This window comes from Ursus arctos, unplaced genomic scaffold (genome assembly GCF_023065955.2).
Source record: "Ursus arctos isolate Adak ecotype North America unplaced genomic scaffold, UrsArc2.0 scaffold_7, whole genome shotgun sequence".
NCBI lineage: Eukaryota > Metazoa > Chordata > Mammalia > Carnivora > Ursidae > Ursus > Ursus arctos.
The window spans coordinates 5,279,637-5,297,402 of record NW_026623089.1 but is presented as its reverse complement, the minus strand read 5'-3'; the positions used below and the strand labels follow the sequence as shown (position 1 = coordinate 5,297,402).

Here is a 17,766-nt window from a genome sequence, read left to right as displayed (position 1 = left end):
CCTCCAAAGAGAATCTCTGTCTGCGTTACTTCTTCCACTCCTTCATGCAGCAGATGCTGAGTCAGAGAGGCCTCCATGGCTGACGACTTCCTTGGTGTTGGGGATCCAGCGAAGAACAAGGCAGACTGGTGTGTGCCCTGGGGTTGCCAGTAGTCTGGTGGGAAAGACAGGCTTGGGACCGGCTGGTTATGATGCCCCGAGTGAATGCTCTCAGGGTGAGGACATGTGACCCGCAGGTGAGGGCTGCCAACCCAGGGGCGGGACAGTCTGGGAATGCTGCTTGGATCGAGGATCCTTTGTAGACACCCGCAGCGCCTCCAGAAAATACCCCTGGGAAGAGGGGGTGGAGTGCTCTCCGCAGAGGGAACTGTGTGTCTGAGGTTTGGAGTTCAGATGAGTGGCTTGTTGGAGAACCTGAAAGAATAAAACATGGACTGAGTGAAGATTCCCTGGATTCAGAATATAAAACCTGAGTGAGATGAAGGATTCGAAGCCCTCCGGGTTTCCCGGGGGGAGGGGAGGTTCTGAGGAAGAGCGAGGGAGCATCAGACCCATTTCTGTGGTGTGTCCTGCTCTGTGGCAGGCCTTGCCTTGGCTCTCAGCCCTGATTAATTCTGGAGAGCTCTGTCCTGGCCTGATGGCTGGGCCCTGTCCCCTGGGGGCCTCAGCAGAGTCTGTAGCCTGACTTGTAAACTTGGCCGGCATTATTAAGTCTCCGGCTTCCAATTTAGCAGAAACTAAGGAGAAATGGGCTTTCTTGCTTCCATTGTAAGCGTTATTTTGCGCAATTGCCGCACAGGCAGTATTGCCCTGAGCCAGAAGGGCTGATGTATTGAGTCTAGGCTGGAATTACGGTTAAGTATTTAATCAGGTTACTTTCAGAGGCTTGGTCGAGGGCATTTAATCTCTTGAGGCATTTTCATATGTCTTGTTTGAGGATGGCATCTCTGTCCAGGAGGACCGCAGGGAAGACAATGTGCTAACTGTGAAAGCAGCCATTGTCTGGGGAGACAGAAGGAGCCGGGGTTCAGAGCCACGTGTAGCTCTATTAGATACAGATGAAAATCCATGCAAGTTTATTTGTGTCAAAATCGATTCTGCAGCTCGTCGTCAGGTCCTGTTAGGGGCTGGATAGTTACTGGTCTGGATCCCAGAGGGTTTAGGGATGGTGTGCAGTTGCACTGAACTGGGGTGAGGTCTGGCGGTACCCCTTGCAGGTTGTGAAGTGTTTAGAATTAACCTCACCCTCCAGGCCATGGTTTGCTCATCTGTAAACCGTGGATAATACTGGTTGCTGCCCTTTAGTGTTGCCACGGATTACAAGTCGACACCCAGGGCGTGCTGTTACGTACTGACCTTGCTGTCCAGAATCTGGTGGAGAAGCTTACCTCCTGGGCTGACAGTTGCAGGCTTGGGGATGCAGAGTGTATATTTGTGGCCTGAGAAGGGGTCCTGGCTCAGTGGTCTGCGAGGCTTCACCAAGGAATCCCTGGGGAGCCTGGGAGGATGCTAAGGGTGAGAAGGGAAGCAGAGAAGGGAGCACCCGATGGCAAGGAGCCTACAGGAAGCTCTGCCTGGACTGTGGCATGGGACTCGGGAAGAGAGGGCAGCTTCCAGGGATGGGAGCTCACAGGGCAGGTTAGGGAGTGGGACCTTTGTCCTGAAAGCCACAGGAGGGAGGAACCATTGCAGGGTGGGGCAGGGGAGCATTTTCCGGCACAGTTGTTAAGTTTATGAACCAGTTGTAGGATTTACTAAAAAAGTCTTGAGGTGACATTCATGTAACGTACAATTAAGCATCACACGGTGGACAATTCAGTGGCATTTAGTGCATTCACAGCCTTGTGCAACCACCACCTCCATCTGGTTCCAGAACACTGACATCACTGCAAAGTAAAACTCCCAACCCATTGAGCACTTGGTCCCCGCTCCCTCTGAGGAGGCCCTGGCAAGCACCAGCCTGTGCTCTCTGTCCGTGGATTTATCTTCTCTGGACATTTCATATAAATAGAGTCAGACAATATGTGGCCTTTGTTGTCTGGCTCCTTTCACTTTGCATAATGCTTTCGAGGTTGTTCCGCAATGTGTAGCATGTGTCAGTACTCTGTTCCTTTTTATGGCTGAATAATATTCCATTGTATGGACATATATGCAATTTATCCATTCAGCTGTTGATGGACGTTTGGACTGTTTCCACATTTTGGGTATTGTGAATAGTGGTGCTTTGAGCGTTCATGGACAAGTATTTGTTTGAACACCTGCTTTGGTTTGTTTGGGTACAGGCCTAGAAGTGGAATTTGGGGCCATATGGTAAATCTGCGTTTCACTTAGTTGCATGGTTCTTGAACGTAACAATGGACCCCTGCTGCATGATAAAGATGGGTCTCCCCTGCTGGAATTCATAGCTGACATCACAGAGTCATAGACTCCTGAGGTCAGTTTTGGAGTTCAGCGTTCTCCTGGACCAGTTACCACACACCCCCTGCTGAGCGAGGTCTCTGGGTCTCCTAGGAGCCCCAGACGTGCAGGTGGTCCAGGAGCCCTGCTCTGCCTGGCGCCCTGGGAGTCAGTGGCTCTGACATCTGGGACGTGGAGGAGTGGCACTGGCTTCTAGTAGTTCAAGGGGAAAAATGATGTGGGAGACGGTTGAAGGCAGTACCGGGTCTCAGTTTTTCATACCACTGCTTAAAGTAGAGGTGTCAGCGGACGTTTGTGCACCCTCTGGCAGGGGGCAGGTGTCCCCCCACCCCGGTATCACACAGCCTGGGGTGCTAGCACTCAGGTTGCAAGAGGGAGGAGGAGATGAAGGGAAGGAAGACTGGGGTCTGCGCCCCACCCTCACCAAACTCTAGCTAAGTAATCGTGGGTGAATTACAATTCTCGGTGTCCTCATCTCCAAGCAACGTGATTAGCAACCTGCCTTGTACGGTCACGGTAGGGATAATGTGAGCTAATGGGTGTAAAGTACATGGACATTGCCTGCCACATGGTAAGTGTGATTGATTAATGGTGGCTATTGTCTTAGCTTCCAGCCAGAGTCACGACCAGGTGGCTTCAAACAACCAAAGCGTATTTTCTCAGTTCTGGAGCTGAAAGTCTGAAACCAGGGTGCTGGGGATTGGTTCCTTCTGGAGGCTTGGAAGGAGTATCTGTTCTTTGCCTCTCTCTAGCTTCTGGTGGCTTCTGGGAATCCTTGGGGTTCCCTGGTTCGTGGCAGCAACGTTCCAGTCTTTGCCTGCACCTTTGCTTGGTGTGTTTTCTGTGTCTCTGAGTCTCTGTGTCCAGATTTCCCTCTTCTTACAAGGATACCAGTCATTGGATTAGGGACCATGCAAATTTTAACTTGATGACATCTGCAAAGATGAGACAGGCATGAATTGATACTAAAAGCTCTGAAAGTTCCAGTGACCCCAGAGGGATTAGAGCTTCTCAGAAATAAGATCTAGACAGAGGATTCCCAGATGACCCTGGGGAGGGTGGGGAGAAGGACAGCAGTGTGTCTTCACGGGAAGCTTCTCATGGGCTCCAACATGGAGAGCTAGCATGGAAGTTGAAGGGAGAAGCTTTTGTCCTAGGATGGGTCACCCCTGCTTCTGGTTCCTCGTCTGTTGAATGGGATGGTTGGCTTATCTGTGGTTCTCTCTGGCCCTGTTTTTCTGTGTTTTTGGTGGGAGCCAGTCTAAAGTGGGAGGTGGTGCAACATAGAGCTTATGCATTCAGGCTGTGGAGTAAGACACTCCTCTCATCTCCAGGAACCGAAGTGTTTTCATGTATCAGCTCATGATGGACACGGACCCTAGCCAGTGGGGGACTCAGTGAGAGAATGAATGGAAAGTGCTGGTGCGTGGGACACAGTAACTGGCATTCCTGTTGGTGAAGGCAGTTCAGACTCAATGCCCCTTTTCAGAAAGTTATTATAGAAAGGTAACAAGGGATTATCAGATCTTAAAATGGCATTAAGTCTTTGGTTAACAAGATAGAGGAAAAGTGAGGGCACATTCTTACGGGCTGCAATGACCATTTTTAGAGTATTGATGGATAGATGGTGATTCTCTGGAGATCCTGCCTGTAGGGTTCTAGAAGATCCAGGATAGTCTTGAGTTGAGTGATAGGTCAGCATTCCCAGAGGTCTTGACTGTCTAGGGCCACAGGCCTGAAGACATCGGATGGACGCTTGCCAGGCCAAATATGGGGTCTTACATTTCGGGTGCAAGTTGCCTGACAAACTGCAAGATGGCAGAATGGGGCCTTCAAAACCGGCCTCCCAGGGAGACTTGGAACTTGCTCCTCTGTGAACTAACCAACAGTGGGACAAGATTGCTAGAAAGGCAAAATTCACTGCATCCCAGGCTGTCCTGGAGAAGCAGGTGGACGACCCACAGCTGGAAGCTTTGGAGGAGAGATCTGAGGATTCATGGCCGATTCCTTGTGTGGAAGTCTGTCCAGGAGAAGCAGATGGAGCCTTGTCTGTGGCACCAGAGGAGAGGCAAGGCCCAGGGATGCAGGTTGAAAGAGCCAGAGCCCTGCTGAGTACTGGGAAGCTCTTCTGGTGGATAGGGGGTGGACTGTCCTCTGGAGTACCTCGAACCCGCCATGGATGCATGCACGCCTTGATGCGTGGAGTGGGTATGACTCTAGAAGTCCCGAGTGGGGGTGGAATCAGATCTCTGAGTTTCTTTCTCCTGGGATGCGGTTCAATTACTGCTGGTCTTGGGGGAGCTTTTTATGACCTAGGAGTGAGGTCACTGCATAGTGTCATCGTGAGTGGCCCCTTCTTTCTCCTTTTGTGTCTTTTAACATCTGTCCTGTAGTCTGCTCTCCGTGGGTTGACTGGGGTGGATACCGAGTCAGCCTGTAGGCCTGTTTGTGGCTGGTAGAGGCGGACAGTGAGGACTTTGCCTTTAGACAGATGGAGGAGTGGAATGTCCAGGGGCTTGGGGCTCGGCAACATAGCATGGATGGGTGGCAGCCTAGACCCCTGGGAGGCTGCCCTGTGCGCCAAAAACCCTGTACATCAAAAACCAGGGATGTACTATATGGTGACTAACATAATATAGTGGTGCTTGTCTGCTGGATTCCACTTAACCCAGTTGGTATGGATCCTGGGGCGGGGCATGGTGTTGAGATTGGTGGCTCCTGCAGGGATGTCAGAGTGGAAGCATGACTTTATTTTGGGGGGAAGCAAGTGTAGCAGATGAAGACGGTTATCGTTGGCGCTGTGGCACGGTGGAGCCCAGCAGCAGCAGCGTCTCGTGGCAGAGGCCTTCCTTGTTGGGGGAAACTCTCCTTACCAGCAGGGCTGAGCTGCAGAAGCGACAGCATCCTTTTGTAAGGATTTCTCTTTTGTGTTGTCAGAGGGGCAAGGAAGAGGCTCTCAATGTCTTGTGGAGCAGGCTTGCTTCCTGCCCCTTCAGTTAAACGTTGCAAAGATTGCATTGTGTACAGTGATCTGTGAAGATGGTTGAACTTGGTGAGTTTTACACATGGCACTTGTTAGGGTTCCGTGTCCTGGCGCTGGCCTGGGGTTGAGCCTCAAAGGAACGGAGGAACACCCCTCGCCCCTGGGATGCTCTGCATTGGTGTGGGGGAGCAGGGAGACTGAGATGCAGAGCAATGTAGTGACTTTATCCAGCTGTAAATGATGATGTGCTTATTCACCGTGCTTCCTCTGAGACTGGAGTGTTTTGTGCCAGACGATTACTGCGGAGCAACTTGAATGTCTAGGACAGTTCTCCAGCAATCTTCAGCTATGTGAATTTGAAGTTATTTTTTTTATTCTTAACACCAGAGCATTAATTATTTTATAAGTAGCACTTACACTGTCTTTTCATCTTACTGAAATTTAGCTTTTCACTGCCGAAAAGTCAACACAGACAGTCTGGTACTTGCCTTGTCACTGGCACTTTAGACATCCAGGCTGGAGATCAGAGTAATGCCTTCGTGTGACAAATGCAGATTCTTAGTGGTGACCTTGAACATCATGAGCACATTGTAACTCAAACCTGCCACACCACAGTGGCTCTGCTGCCAGCCCCCAGCTCCTAGGAGAAGCCGTGCACTTGATTCACTTTCTCCTAATCCTATCCTTCGTGCTTAGGATCCAAACCTGATAAATTCTGCAAATATTTGAAGATGAGTTTCACTATTACCTGACCTATTGCAACAAATTGGAGCAAGCCTGGGCAGCCACTCTAAATCCACTTTGCAAGTTTTTAGGCTTTTATTTCTGCTTAAAAGATGGGTAGTAAGGAGGGCACGTATTGCATGGTGCACTGGGTGTTATACGCAACTGATGAATCATCGAACTTTACATCAAAAACCAGGGATGTACTGTATGGTGACTGACATAATATAATAAAAAAACATTAAAAAAAAGATGGGTGTCAACTTTATCTATTTTCCCACCCCCCGTGAGTTGACTTGTATGTAGCTCAATACCGTGGCTAGCCATGGCCTATTTCGAGTTGATGGGTTTTTATTTTTAATTTGTGTCTTTACTTGGTGGAGCCCTTACAGGCATAGGGTGACAATAAGGATTATGAAAAGTATGAAACTTTTCCTTTGGCACGAGGACTGTTGCCATCATAGCCACGGAAAAAGTCTCCGTTGGGATGTTTCTGATTTTGATCTTGAATTTTCTACGGAGAACATCATGAAGTTTGAAGAGTAGTTGTGATATTGATCCATTTCATTGGTTTCTGATTAGTGATCCTGTGGTTTTATCTTGACAGTGCTCAACGTGTGGTGGGCTTGTGCAGCCCACTGGAGGAGGGCAGGAAGCTGGAGCTCATAATTGCTCTACAGCTGATTGGGACCGGGTGGTCCCCAGAGGAATTCTGGCTGCCTTATAGATGAGGGACCTGCTGGGAGATGCTTTAAAGGGTCAACAGGGCTTTTCTGGGCTTGCCCTGACCTCTGTGGCTGCCCTGGTACGCCTCGCCATCACTCTCCAGCCAGGCTGAGCTGTGTCCTTGTAGCTCTCATTAAGCAAAGGTGTCCTGATCTCTCAACCTCCTTACCTCGCCAGCACTTCCTCCTTCCTTCTGCCTTCTCCATTCCTTGTCTGCCCGATTTCTCTCTGATCCTGCTTCAGCGTTGGGGGCCCCCTGGACACTTGCCTTCAGTCTGCTTAAGGTGCCCTCCCATGTGCTGCCCACAACACCCAGTGCATTAGAGTCCAAGGTGGCAGGCTGTGTCGTGACCACCTGGTTACTGTGTTGTGACCACCTGGCTACTGCGCCGTTTCTGCCGTGAAACCAGAAGCTCCGTGAGGTCAGGGACTGAGTCTGCCAGCCCTTCTTTATATCCCTGGTGTCTGCTGCTGTCCTTGGCGCAGGGCCGGTGCTTGGTCAATATTTGTTGAACGAAGGAAGTTGAAATGTTTAAAGTTCTGGAAGACTTTTGATAATTTGTGGGAGCAGTGTTGCAGAATATTTGCTGTTGGGGCTGTTGGAGAAAAGAGTTACCAAACGTTTTGTGCTGAAGGCCAGAAAGTACCTGCTTTAGGCTTTGTGGACTACACAGCCTCTGATGCTGCTTCTCATTTATCCCGTTTTAGCCCCAAAGCAGCCACGGATGAGGCATCTGTGTATGAGCGTGCTGTAATCCAGTGAAACTGTTTCTAGACACCGAAATTTGAATTCGTATAATTTTTGCATGTCACGAAATAGTCTTATTTTGATTTTTTTCCCAACTCTTTAAAATGTGAAAACTGGGATGCCCAGGGGCTCAGTTGGTAAAGCGTCTGCTTTCGGCTCAGGTCATGATCCCAGGGTTCTGGGATTCAGCTCTGCCCAGGGCTTTCTGCTCATTGGGGAGTCTACTTCTCCCTCTCCTCTGCCCTTCCCCCATGCTGTGCCCTCTCTCAAATAAATAAATAAATAAATAAATAAATAAATACCTTAAAAAAGTGTAAAAACTATTTTGGAATCACAGTCAGACAAAAATTTGTGGTGGACCAGATTTGTCTGGGGGATACGGTTTGCAGACCTCTGGTATATGTGGTTACTGGAGATGAGGATTTCGTTCAAATTCTCTCCCGACAAAGGCAGGATTCCCACTTGAAAAGGTTAAAAAACCTTCCTATAAAATCAAAGAGAAATGAGTAAACCTACCAGGTCAAGTGGATTCCTCAAACTTTCCTTGACATACTTGTTCACTTAATTTACTTATGTGTATTTTACCCCAATAAGTGGAACTTTGTTTCATTTTGAGTTAATTTTTGTGTATGGTGTTAGGTGAGAATCCAGCTTCATTGTTTGGCTCCTGTATATCCATTTTTTTCCAGCAGCGTTCGTTGAAAAGACTTTTACCCATTGAATGGTTTGGCGCCCTTATTGAACACCACTTGGCCATAGACGTGAGGGTTTCTTTCTGGGCTATCTGTTCCGTTGCATTGGTCTAGGTGTGTGTTTTTATGGTGGCACCAATCACACTCTTTTTTTTTTTTTTTAAATTAACTTATTTTTATTATTTTAGTCATTTCTGTGTCCAGTGTGGAGCTCGAACTCATGGCCCTGAGATCAATAGTTGTAAGCTCTACCAACTAAGCCAGCCAGGTGCCTCAGCCACACTGTTTTAATTATTGTAGCTTTGTAGTAAGTTTTGAAATCCGGAAATGTGAGTCCTGTAGCTTTCTTCTTTTTCAGGATTGTTTTGGCTCTTCTGGGTCCCTTGAGATTCCTTATGAATTTTTGGATAAATCTTTCTATTTTTGCACATACCTGACTACTTTAGCTGTGTCTCCTGTGCTGATAGTTTGAAGGACATCAGTTTTTCTATTTGTTGTATTTTAAATATATTTATCTTTTAATTTTTCCTCATTGGTTATGGCTTGATTCAGTAATAATTTACCCATAATCTACCAGATTAGTGTCCTGTGATAGACTAGCTCAGGAACCTCGGTTTAGTGTAGCTGCTGTCATTCTTCCTGGATGTTTTGGTTTGGTACCGGACAAACCCATAATTCGTAGTATTAGGCTTTTCTGTATTTGGATTCTGGTGGCCACAAGTGCATGCTCCTGAGTGAAGGGGATGGCCTTATTTGGACCCTGTGTTCCCTGGGGGTCATGCCCAGAGGCTAGGGTTAGGGTTAGGGTCAGGAAGATGGTGGCTGGCCCTAGGACAGGGTCAGGGCTGGAGTGGCAGTGTCTTCCAGGTGAAGACAGATTGGGAGGAGGGGCAAGAGACCTAAGAAAGTAGGCACAATTTATGTTTCCTCGCAAATGCCTTTCTAACCTTTGAAAAGTCTGCTTGTCTAAATTAGAGGCAACAGTAGCATACATTTCTGTGTTGTTTCTGTCACCAACAAGCAATTGACGCAGTGAATTAAGCGTGGTTTATATGAATGGTGGCAGACCAGGGGACATTTGAGGACTCAGCGACTTGCTTCGCTTTATTATTTTGGTTAATTTGTTGGGAGTTGCTTGAGAATGATTTGGAATAAACCCGTCCCAGGAGGAGGAGATCCATGCTACCGTTCTGCTTATTCTTTCAAACCAGGGTGATTTTCCAAATTAGATAACAGAGGGAATCTGGGGCATTTCATACTCAATATAATTTTTCAAATTACCTATTTCAGTAAACAAACTCGTCCCTCCAAATAATTCAGAGTGCCAACTTTTGTAGTTGGCCAGAGTTTGTTTAATTAGGATATCAAGTAAAATTTGAATCGTATTGACAAGAACTGGAGTTGTGATAACAAACAGTAATTGCTGACTCTTTATCTTATCAGGAAAATCAAAAGTGTCTATTGAATATGGTGACTCTATTATGTTGCTCTGTGAACTCACCAAGATAATCCTTTTGAGGGTGATTAAATGTAATCATGAAACTGTATAGACGAGAAAGCAAACAGATGGATAAACAACCAAAGTAATTATCAGTTGTACATTTACATTTTTCCATCACTATTTCAGGGACCTGGTCCGGAGTAATCTGTTGGGTCATTGTCTGGAAGGATAGCCTTCACAATATTGCTTGATTGATTTATTTGCCCTGAGATCTGACGAGAGGGCGTGTTAACAGTGTAACCTCCCAGATACTGTTAGGAGCTTCAGGTTTGTCTTGGTGTTTAGTGGACAGAGAGGAAGAGAAAGTTTGATGGTATATATTCTGTGGTTATGAAAGGAGATGCTATATTGTATAAAGAAGTCCTCCCAAAAGAAACAGATAAAAGAGATTACGTTTTATGGATGTATTGTATATACCTAAATCCTGATGAAATTCTTCACTCTATGGTGCCAGTTTTGACTCTAGTGATCCTTTAAAACATAAACACAGCAAATCAATCTGCCAACAACAAAAATCTGGTAAAGTCATAGTTAAACAGAATTTGTGGGTTTTGCCTGTTTGAGTAGTGTTTAATTGCCTTTCCTGGAAACTTTCTCCTTTCTTGCCCAGCCTTTGCAGGTGGGGTGCTAAGAGTTCAAGATCCCTTGTGAACATATTGTTGCCTGTGGTTCTCTGTCCATCCTTTTTTTTTTTTTTAATTGAAGTATAGTTGACATACACTATTATATTAGTTTCAGGTGTGCAGCATAGGGATTCAACATTTGTATACTTTAGGAAGTGATCATCCCATAAATCATCTGTCACCTTATAAAGTTGTTACCTATTATTAACTATATTAACCACATTCCCTATGCTGTACATTGTATCTCTGTGATTTATTCATTTTGTAACTAGAATTTTGTATCTTTTAATCCCTTTCCATATTGTCCCTCTCCTGCTTCCTTTCCCCTCTGGCAACCACTGTATTGTTCTGTGTATCTGTGAATCTGTTTCTGTTTTGTTTTGTTGTTCATTTGTTTTTATTTTTATTTTTAAAAAATATTTTCTTTATTTATTTGAAAGAGAGAGACAGACAGAGAGAGAGCTTGAGCAGGGTGGGGAGAGGGAGATGTTGGGCTCCATCCTAGGACCCCAGGATCACGACCTGAGCTGAAGGCAGACGCTCAATGGACTGAGCCACCCAGGTGCCCCTTGTTTTGTTTTTAGATGCCAGATATAAGTGAGCTCACATGATATTTGTCTTTCTCTGTCTGACTTATTTCACTTAGCGTAATACCCTCTAGGTCCATCCATGTTGTTGTAAATGGCAAGATCTCATTTTTTTCGTGACTGAGTAATATTCCATTCTGCGTGTTTATGTGTATATGATCATGTATATGCATATTAGATATATAATATGTATAATTTACACATTTAATTCATTCATTGGTCAGTGGACACTTGGGTCCTTCCATATCTTAGCTATTGTAAATAATGCTGCAGTGAACATAGGGTGCATCTCTCTTTTTGAGTTAGTGTTTTCATTTTCTTTGGATAAATACCTATAGGTGGAAATATGGTATTCTTTTTAAATTTTTTGAGGAACCTCTGTACTCTTTTCCATAATAGCTGCACCATTTTACATTCCTTCCAGTCGTGCACAAGTGTTCCTCTTTCTCCACGTCCTCACCAATACCTGTTCTTTCTTGCCAGCATGTCTTTTAAGCTGCTCTGTTTTGGGTATTCTAGGATGTGGATGGTAAGCTCACATGGTGAGGAGCTGAGGGCCAGGAGGGTGCTGGGTATGTGCTGGCGCTCTGTGACGTTTGGTCATTGTCCCAGTTCCTCCTGCATCCTAAGTAATGGGCGCGTGGAGAGGTGGGCTTAGCCCCTCTCCTTAGTTTTTTCAGTGGAGTGGAGATCACTTTCTAATTCCAGTTGAAACTGTGCCCTGGATTCATTGGGGAGCAGATCGCCTGATGTTACAGTAGAAGTAAATCTTGAAAGACCTACGGACAGTAGAATCAAAGAGTAATAGATAACTCTGCTCCTTATTTCTGATTTGCAGGAAGTTGCCTTAATGGAATGAGCCGGTCTCCAGGGATCAGCCATCTCTGCGAACCTGGGACCTATGATGAAGCAGAGCAATATCATCCTGCTTGTTTTTACTGTAAATACACTCAGCATTACACAAATTCATTAAGAGATAACCATGATCTGTCCTTTTGGGAAGCTTGTAATGGAAAGGAGGGGATAGCTGATGATTCCTCTGGCTGGGTATTTATTTACAAGGCATTTCTTTCCAGAAAATACTTAATAGATTACGTGTTTCACAGCCTCAGTATAGGCTCTTTTACTTTTCACGAGCACTTGTGATTTTAATTACTGTCCTAAAAAATGTTGATTTCCCTTCCTTTTTCATCTAGAAATGATCATTAAAACGAACAAACAAAAGTTTAAGACCTTCTTTGAACTTACTGCCTTACTTCGAAGGGCTAATTTGTTTGTGGTCAGGAGCACACACTCTTGGAGCCAGACTGCCTAGGATCAAATCCCAGCCCTGCCACTTCTCGCTGGGTGACCTCAGGAGGGTCAACCTGCGCATGCCTCTGTTTCTTTCTCTGTAGAACAGAGATGGTAATAGTGGTCTTGGCATACGGCCAAGGTGATCGTAAATGAGTTAGCATATGAAAGCATCTACCAAATGTTATTTAAGCTTGCAATCAATGAGTGGATTTAGGATAAAGGCCTACATTCAGGAAATAATTACCAAGTGCCTACAGAATGCCAGTGCTGGGCTAGACCTTGGGATACAGTGTGGACTGAGGTAGATATGGGGGATGGCAGGTAACTAGACAACCATACCACAGAGCGGTGGATGGTAGGAGGGAGAAAGGACTATCACAGAAGGCTTCCTGGAAGAAGTGACATCTGAGTGGGTGATTTGAAGAATAGGTGTGAATTAATGAGATGGAGGAAGGCAGGTGGGAGTCTTGTAAATATATCTGAAGGCCCAGAGGCACGAGAGTGCCTCGACATTGACATGCAGTCTGGATCATTCCGAGGGTGAGAGGAGGATGGAGCAAGGAGCAAGATGGGCGGGAGAGCTAAGCTGGTTATAAGCTTTACTGAGGGATCTGAGTTTATCTTCAGATCAGTGAATAGTTGTTAAAGGGTTTCAAGCTGGAGAGTAACCTCATCTGATTTTGTTCTAGAAGGATCCCCTGGGTATTTTGAAGAATAGGAAGGAGGAAGGAGAGGGGGTGGGAGGTCAGGCAGCTCCGGTGTTAATTCAGCCAAGAGATGGTGGTGGCCTGGGTGACAGCAGTGGCAGGAGGAGTCGGAGAAGCCACTGGATTTGAGAAACAAGGGAGTGACCCACGGTGCAGTGTTGTTGACTGTCGTGGGGGGAGCAGCGAGAGAGGCATGCAGACTGGGTGGACGGTGCTGCTGGTGTCTGGGATGGGTAGTCCTGGAGGAGGGTGGACTCCACGAGGGCACAGGGCCTCGTTTGTGGCAGACATTCGGGAAGGCTTTGCTGCTTTATACGATGAGCACTGAGCCCTGTTGGGAAGGGCTGAGTGTGATGTGCCTTCTCATCTTGAGTGTTTGTTGCCAGGGATGTCTGTGATCCTGGGGCGGGGGAAGTTTCAGTGGCGAGATGGGTTGGTGCCCGAATGGGCAGGTTGGGGTCACAGTCCAGCTGTGGGAGGGAGAGAGCACTGAGCAAGTAGCTGGAGGGAGGCACGTGTGCTGGGCGTGCTCTGGGGACTCGAGTTGGGTGCCTTCTGGACTGATGAAAGCAGAGAACGAATCCCAGCTTTGCCAGTTTGTCTGTATTAGTTATCAGCTGCTGCGTAACAAAGGACACCAAACTTGGTGGCTTAAAACAGTGTTTAATCATCTCACAGTCCTGTGGGTCAGGACTGTATGCATGGTTGTGCTGGGTCTCCAGGCTGATTTGTGAGGCTGCATTCCAGGCAAGGTCATGTCAGGGTTCGGCCCGGACGGGATCGGCTTCCAAGGTCACAGGGCAGTTGTTGGCAGGATTCCTGAGTGGCTCTCAGCTGAAGGCCACGGGCAGTTCCTTGCCACATGGGCCTCTTCTTAGGGCAGCTCACAACACAGCAGTTGGTTTTATCAAAATGAGTAAGCTCTGAGAGAGACACGGACACACAGACAAGCCAGAGTCCGTTATGGAACCTCATCACAGAAGTGACATCCCATTACCTGCTGTATGATATTGGCTAAAAATGCGTCAGTAGGTCGAGCCCACACTCAAAGGGAGGGGACCACCAACGGCGTGAGCACCAGGAGACGGGGATCGTAGTAGCCGTTTTGGAAGTCTGTCCATCCAGTCTTTGAGTTTGGGGTCCTCAGCCTTGAGATGTCTTGGTGACCTCATCCCATCTGGCTGTCATGGGTACCCAGCACATGCCCTCCACACACCATGATGATTATGCAGGAAGCATGGGTTCCTCTTGGGGTCCCTTATTGAAAAGGCGCAGGCAAACATGGACCTGAATTGCACAGGTGCTGTAATTGAAGATGCCCCTCTGGAAAAAGAAAATACTACTTCATGGAATTCAGTCTATCTTTTATAAACTATCTTACATCGAGTGGGGTTGACATTTGGGGAGTGGGAGTTGGTAACCCTTCCTGAGCACAGGTGAAGGCCATCCGCGCTCAGGAGCACAGTGCCCGTCCTGAGCTGCGGGTGGGAACCCAGAGGGTGTGGTGGGGAGCCATGGAGACGCTCCCTGGACTCCTCGGCACCAAGGTGTAGGGTGTAGGTGTAAGATGTTTCCCAGGGCTCGTCAGCTGTGCTGCTCCAGGAGTCCTGGAGCATAGTCTTAAAGTCATGGTTTGAGGACTTTGGGGCAACCACTCAGCTGTCCTGTTACACTGTAAATAAATAAAACTTTATTTGTAAAAACAGGCATCAGGCCAGATGGGTCTACAGGCTGTGGTTGCTGACTCCTGATGTATGGAATGAGCAAATAAAATGCCTCGCATGTTTTTCACTGACCGTCATTGATACACATTTACAGTTTTATGTTGTGTTTTATTGTCCCCATTACAGCGTGCACACTGGGCTTGCGGCGACGGGATGGCGAACTTTGAGGGGCCCTGGGGGAGCGGTGGTTGAGGCTTTGCTTTCCTGCTGCTGCTAAGCTCTGGGACCTCAGACAAAGGACCTGGCTGGGTTTGTCTCTCTCTCTTCTCCCTGTCCCCCTCTCCTCTCCCCATCCCTCTCTCACTTCCTCTTGGTCCATAGCTGAGTTTTCTCTTGCCTTGGGCATCTGGACAAGAGATTTTCCCTGGTGGAGTTTATTGCCCTTGCCTCTTTGTCAGGAGTATTCCCACCTCAAAACTGGTGGCTGAAGAAGCCGAGCCTGAGACCAGATCCTTGTCGGAGTGATTGACCGAGGGGGGCTTTCAGGAGGAAGCCGTAGGGAAGTGACAAGGGACAGGATGGGGAAGAAGCCTCAGCCTGACCCCACCGGGAGCTCTGTAGTCCGAAGAGCATTTGGGATTTGATCCCCCTTAGGAATGGAGCCTGGCCTTCTGCGTTCCTGTATCAGTGAGTCTCTGGCTGTGGGTCATGCTAGGTGTAATCCCTGCGTATTTCCCGGTAAGGGCATGCCTGGGGGATGGGTGCCTGTGAGAAGGCAAGGCAGGGGTGTGAGGAGGCAAGGCAGGAGCTCGGAAGCCATGGAAGCCCCTCTAACCTCCATGTAGAGAGCTGGGCCAACCCCAAGGACGTTCCTCCCAGGATGGGTCAAAGGGATGATCAAAAATGAAATCTTTAATTTTGAAAGCAAGTTTTTTTTGGGGGGAGCTGTTTTATTTTTTTTTAAGATTTAAAAATTTTATTTATTTATTTATAATTTTATTCTATTTTTTGAGAATTTTTTTAATTTTAATTTTTTATTAACATATAATGTATTATTTGTTTCAGGGGTACATGTCTGTGATTCATCAGTCTTACTCAATTCATAGCACTCACCATAACACGTACCCTCCCCAATGTCTGTCACCACCCACCCCCCTCCACTCCAGCAACCCTGTTTGTTTCCTGAGATTAAAAGTATCTTATGGTTTGTCTCTTTCTCTCTAGTTTCGTCCTTTTCATTTTTTCCTATCTTCCCCTATGATCCTCTGCCTTGTTTCTCAAAAATTTTATTTATTTATTTGAGAGAGAGAGAGAGAGAGAGAGAGAAAGTGAGCACAGGGGTGGGGGGAGGGGCAGAAGGAGAGAGACTCTCAAGCAGACGTCACTCTCAGCTCAGAGCCTGATGTGCGGCTTGATCTTATAACCCTGAGATCATGACCTGAGCTGAAACCAAAAGTTGGACACTCATCCGACTGAGCCACCCAGGTGTCTCTGGCTGGATTATGGTATTTGCATGGGTTCTCCAGGAAGATGCATGTATGAGTGAAACACTCTTTAAACCTGGCCTTGCTGGGCTGTGCACTGGGACCTTGATCTTCCTTTCTGGTCCTGAGATGCCTGTGTTTGTCAGACCCTGCTGGGTGTAGGCTGGGGCTCTGCCACTGGTGGTTTGTGTTCTGTTGGCTGTGGGAGGCAGTTTCTTGGAAGCTCCGGTGGTCTGCTGGTGGAGGCAGCCCAGTGTCGGTGTGGCCGTGCGCGGAGGGGTCAGCGGCCAGTCACTGCCATGTCTCAGGATTGCTGGTAAAGTTTTACCTAGTGGCCTGGACTGCCTGCTGGACAGGACCACCACGTACACTGTTGTTTTTTAAATAGCTTTATTGAGATATTACTCATATACCATGCATTTTGCTTATTTGAAGTGTGCAGTGGAATGGTTTTGGTATATTGCTTTATTAATTCTTAAAAGTTATGGTGAGATCTGTATACTGAACCTTTCCTTCTTGCAGTGGGGTCAGGGGTGGAGCACTGGGGGAGGCCTTCCACGGCCAGAGGTGGAGCAGAAGACTGCATGCTGGGTCAGTGGGCCAGCACAGTGACCAGAAGCCCTGTTTCCCCGAACAGTCTTAGCCTCTTAAGAAACCCATGATTTGTGTATTCAGCTATTAAGCTGAATTAACCCCAAACTTTCCATCCTGCAAGTGTGTCTGAGCAACTCTGGTCCCTTGGGCTTGATTTTCCATCCTGTCCCTCACAAGGGACCTTTGCATCTGTCTGCCCTCTTGAGGTAGGGAATGTATGCTGGCGTGGCTCGTGTCAGCTCACCTGCCCTCCCAGCCACCCAGAGCAGTGCTGGAGCAGGTGGAAAGACCGGCTAGCCCGATGTGTTTGCCAGCAAGCTGGCGAGCTGGGCTCAGATTCTCTTCTTACCCAGGCGTTCCTCCCCGCACATGCCTACTCTATGCTCCCTTTATAACCACCCTTTTGCCTTTGCCCCTGGGGCCCTGGGCACTCATTTGGATACTTCCCACCTTAACTGGGCTGTGGTGCAGGTCCTGATGGGGAGGGAGGGCTTTCCTAACTCAGGGGTTCCACCTGAGTGGGTCCTTCTCTGCATCTGTTCGTTGCCCAATCCTTGTTACCTTGAAGATGTAGGTCACGTGTACTCTGTGTGCTGGGCCCTGGGGACATGGAGTTAACAGCCCCTCACTCCTGTGCTCAGTAGGCCTGGACAGGGACGTGGGAGCTTTGGGATGCCCCTAAGCCACGCAGTACCTTTGTAAATTATAGAAAAATATGCCCTGGGGGCGGGCATGCTGCTTGGCAAGCAAGGGGGTGCTGGATTTCAGCTCCTGCTTGGCCCTGAGCGTTTTTTGTGCAGTCAGCAACCTACCAAGTTTGCAGAGGACAGTCTGAGTGCGGGGGGGGGGATGAGGGTGGTTTCCATGATGGGATCCGTCCTTGCAAACCCCTTCTCTCCCCAGGGCATTGGTACATCCCCTGCTTTATTCCAGAGCAGCAGGGCAGAACTGGAACGTGGATGGATTTCTCTGTGCTATCATGCTCCGGGAACATGGGGTATTGAATGTCCTTTTCGTGCA

The 17,766-nt window shown here is 47.6% G+C and overlaps 1 protein-coding gene across 4 annotated transcripts in view; it reads left to right on the top strand.

The window, feature by feature from the left end:
• The window catches only part of DOCK1 (dedicator of cytokinesis 1), a 493,249-nt gene that overhangs the window by 19,117 nt on the left and 456,366 nt on the right, over nt 1–17,766 (top strand). For 2 of the 4 annotated variants that reach the window (XM_026494390.4, XM_026494389.4), the window contains exon 2: nt 11,840–11,941. The exons of the other annotated variants lie outside the window; for them this stretch is intronic. In XM_026494390.4, coding sequence (XP_026350175.1) covers nt 11,840–11,941 — 102 coding nt within the window. The remainder of the gene's footprint in view (nt 1–11,839; nt 11,942–17,766) is intronic. 4 annotated transcript variants of the gene reach the window in all.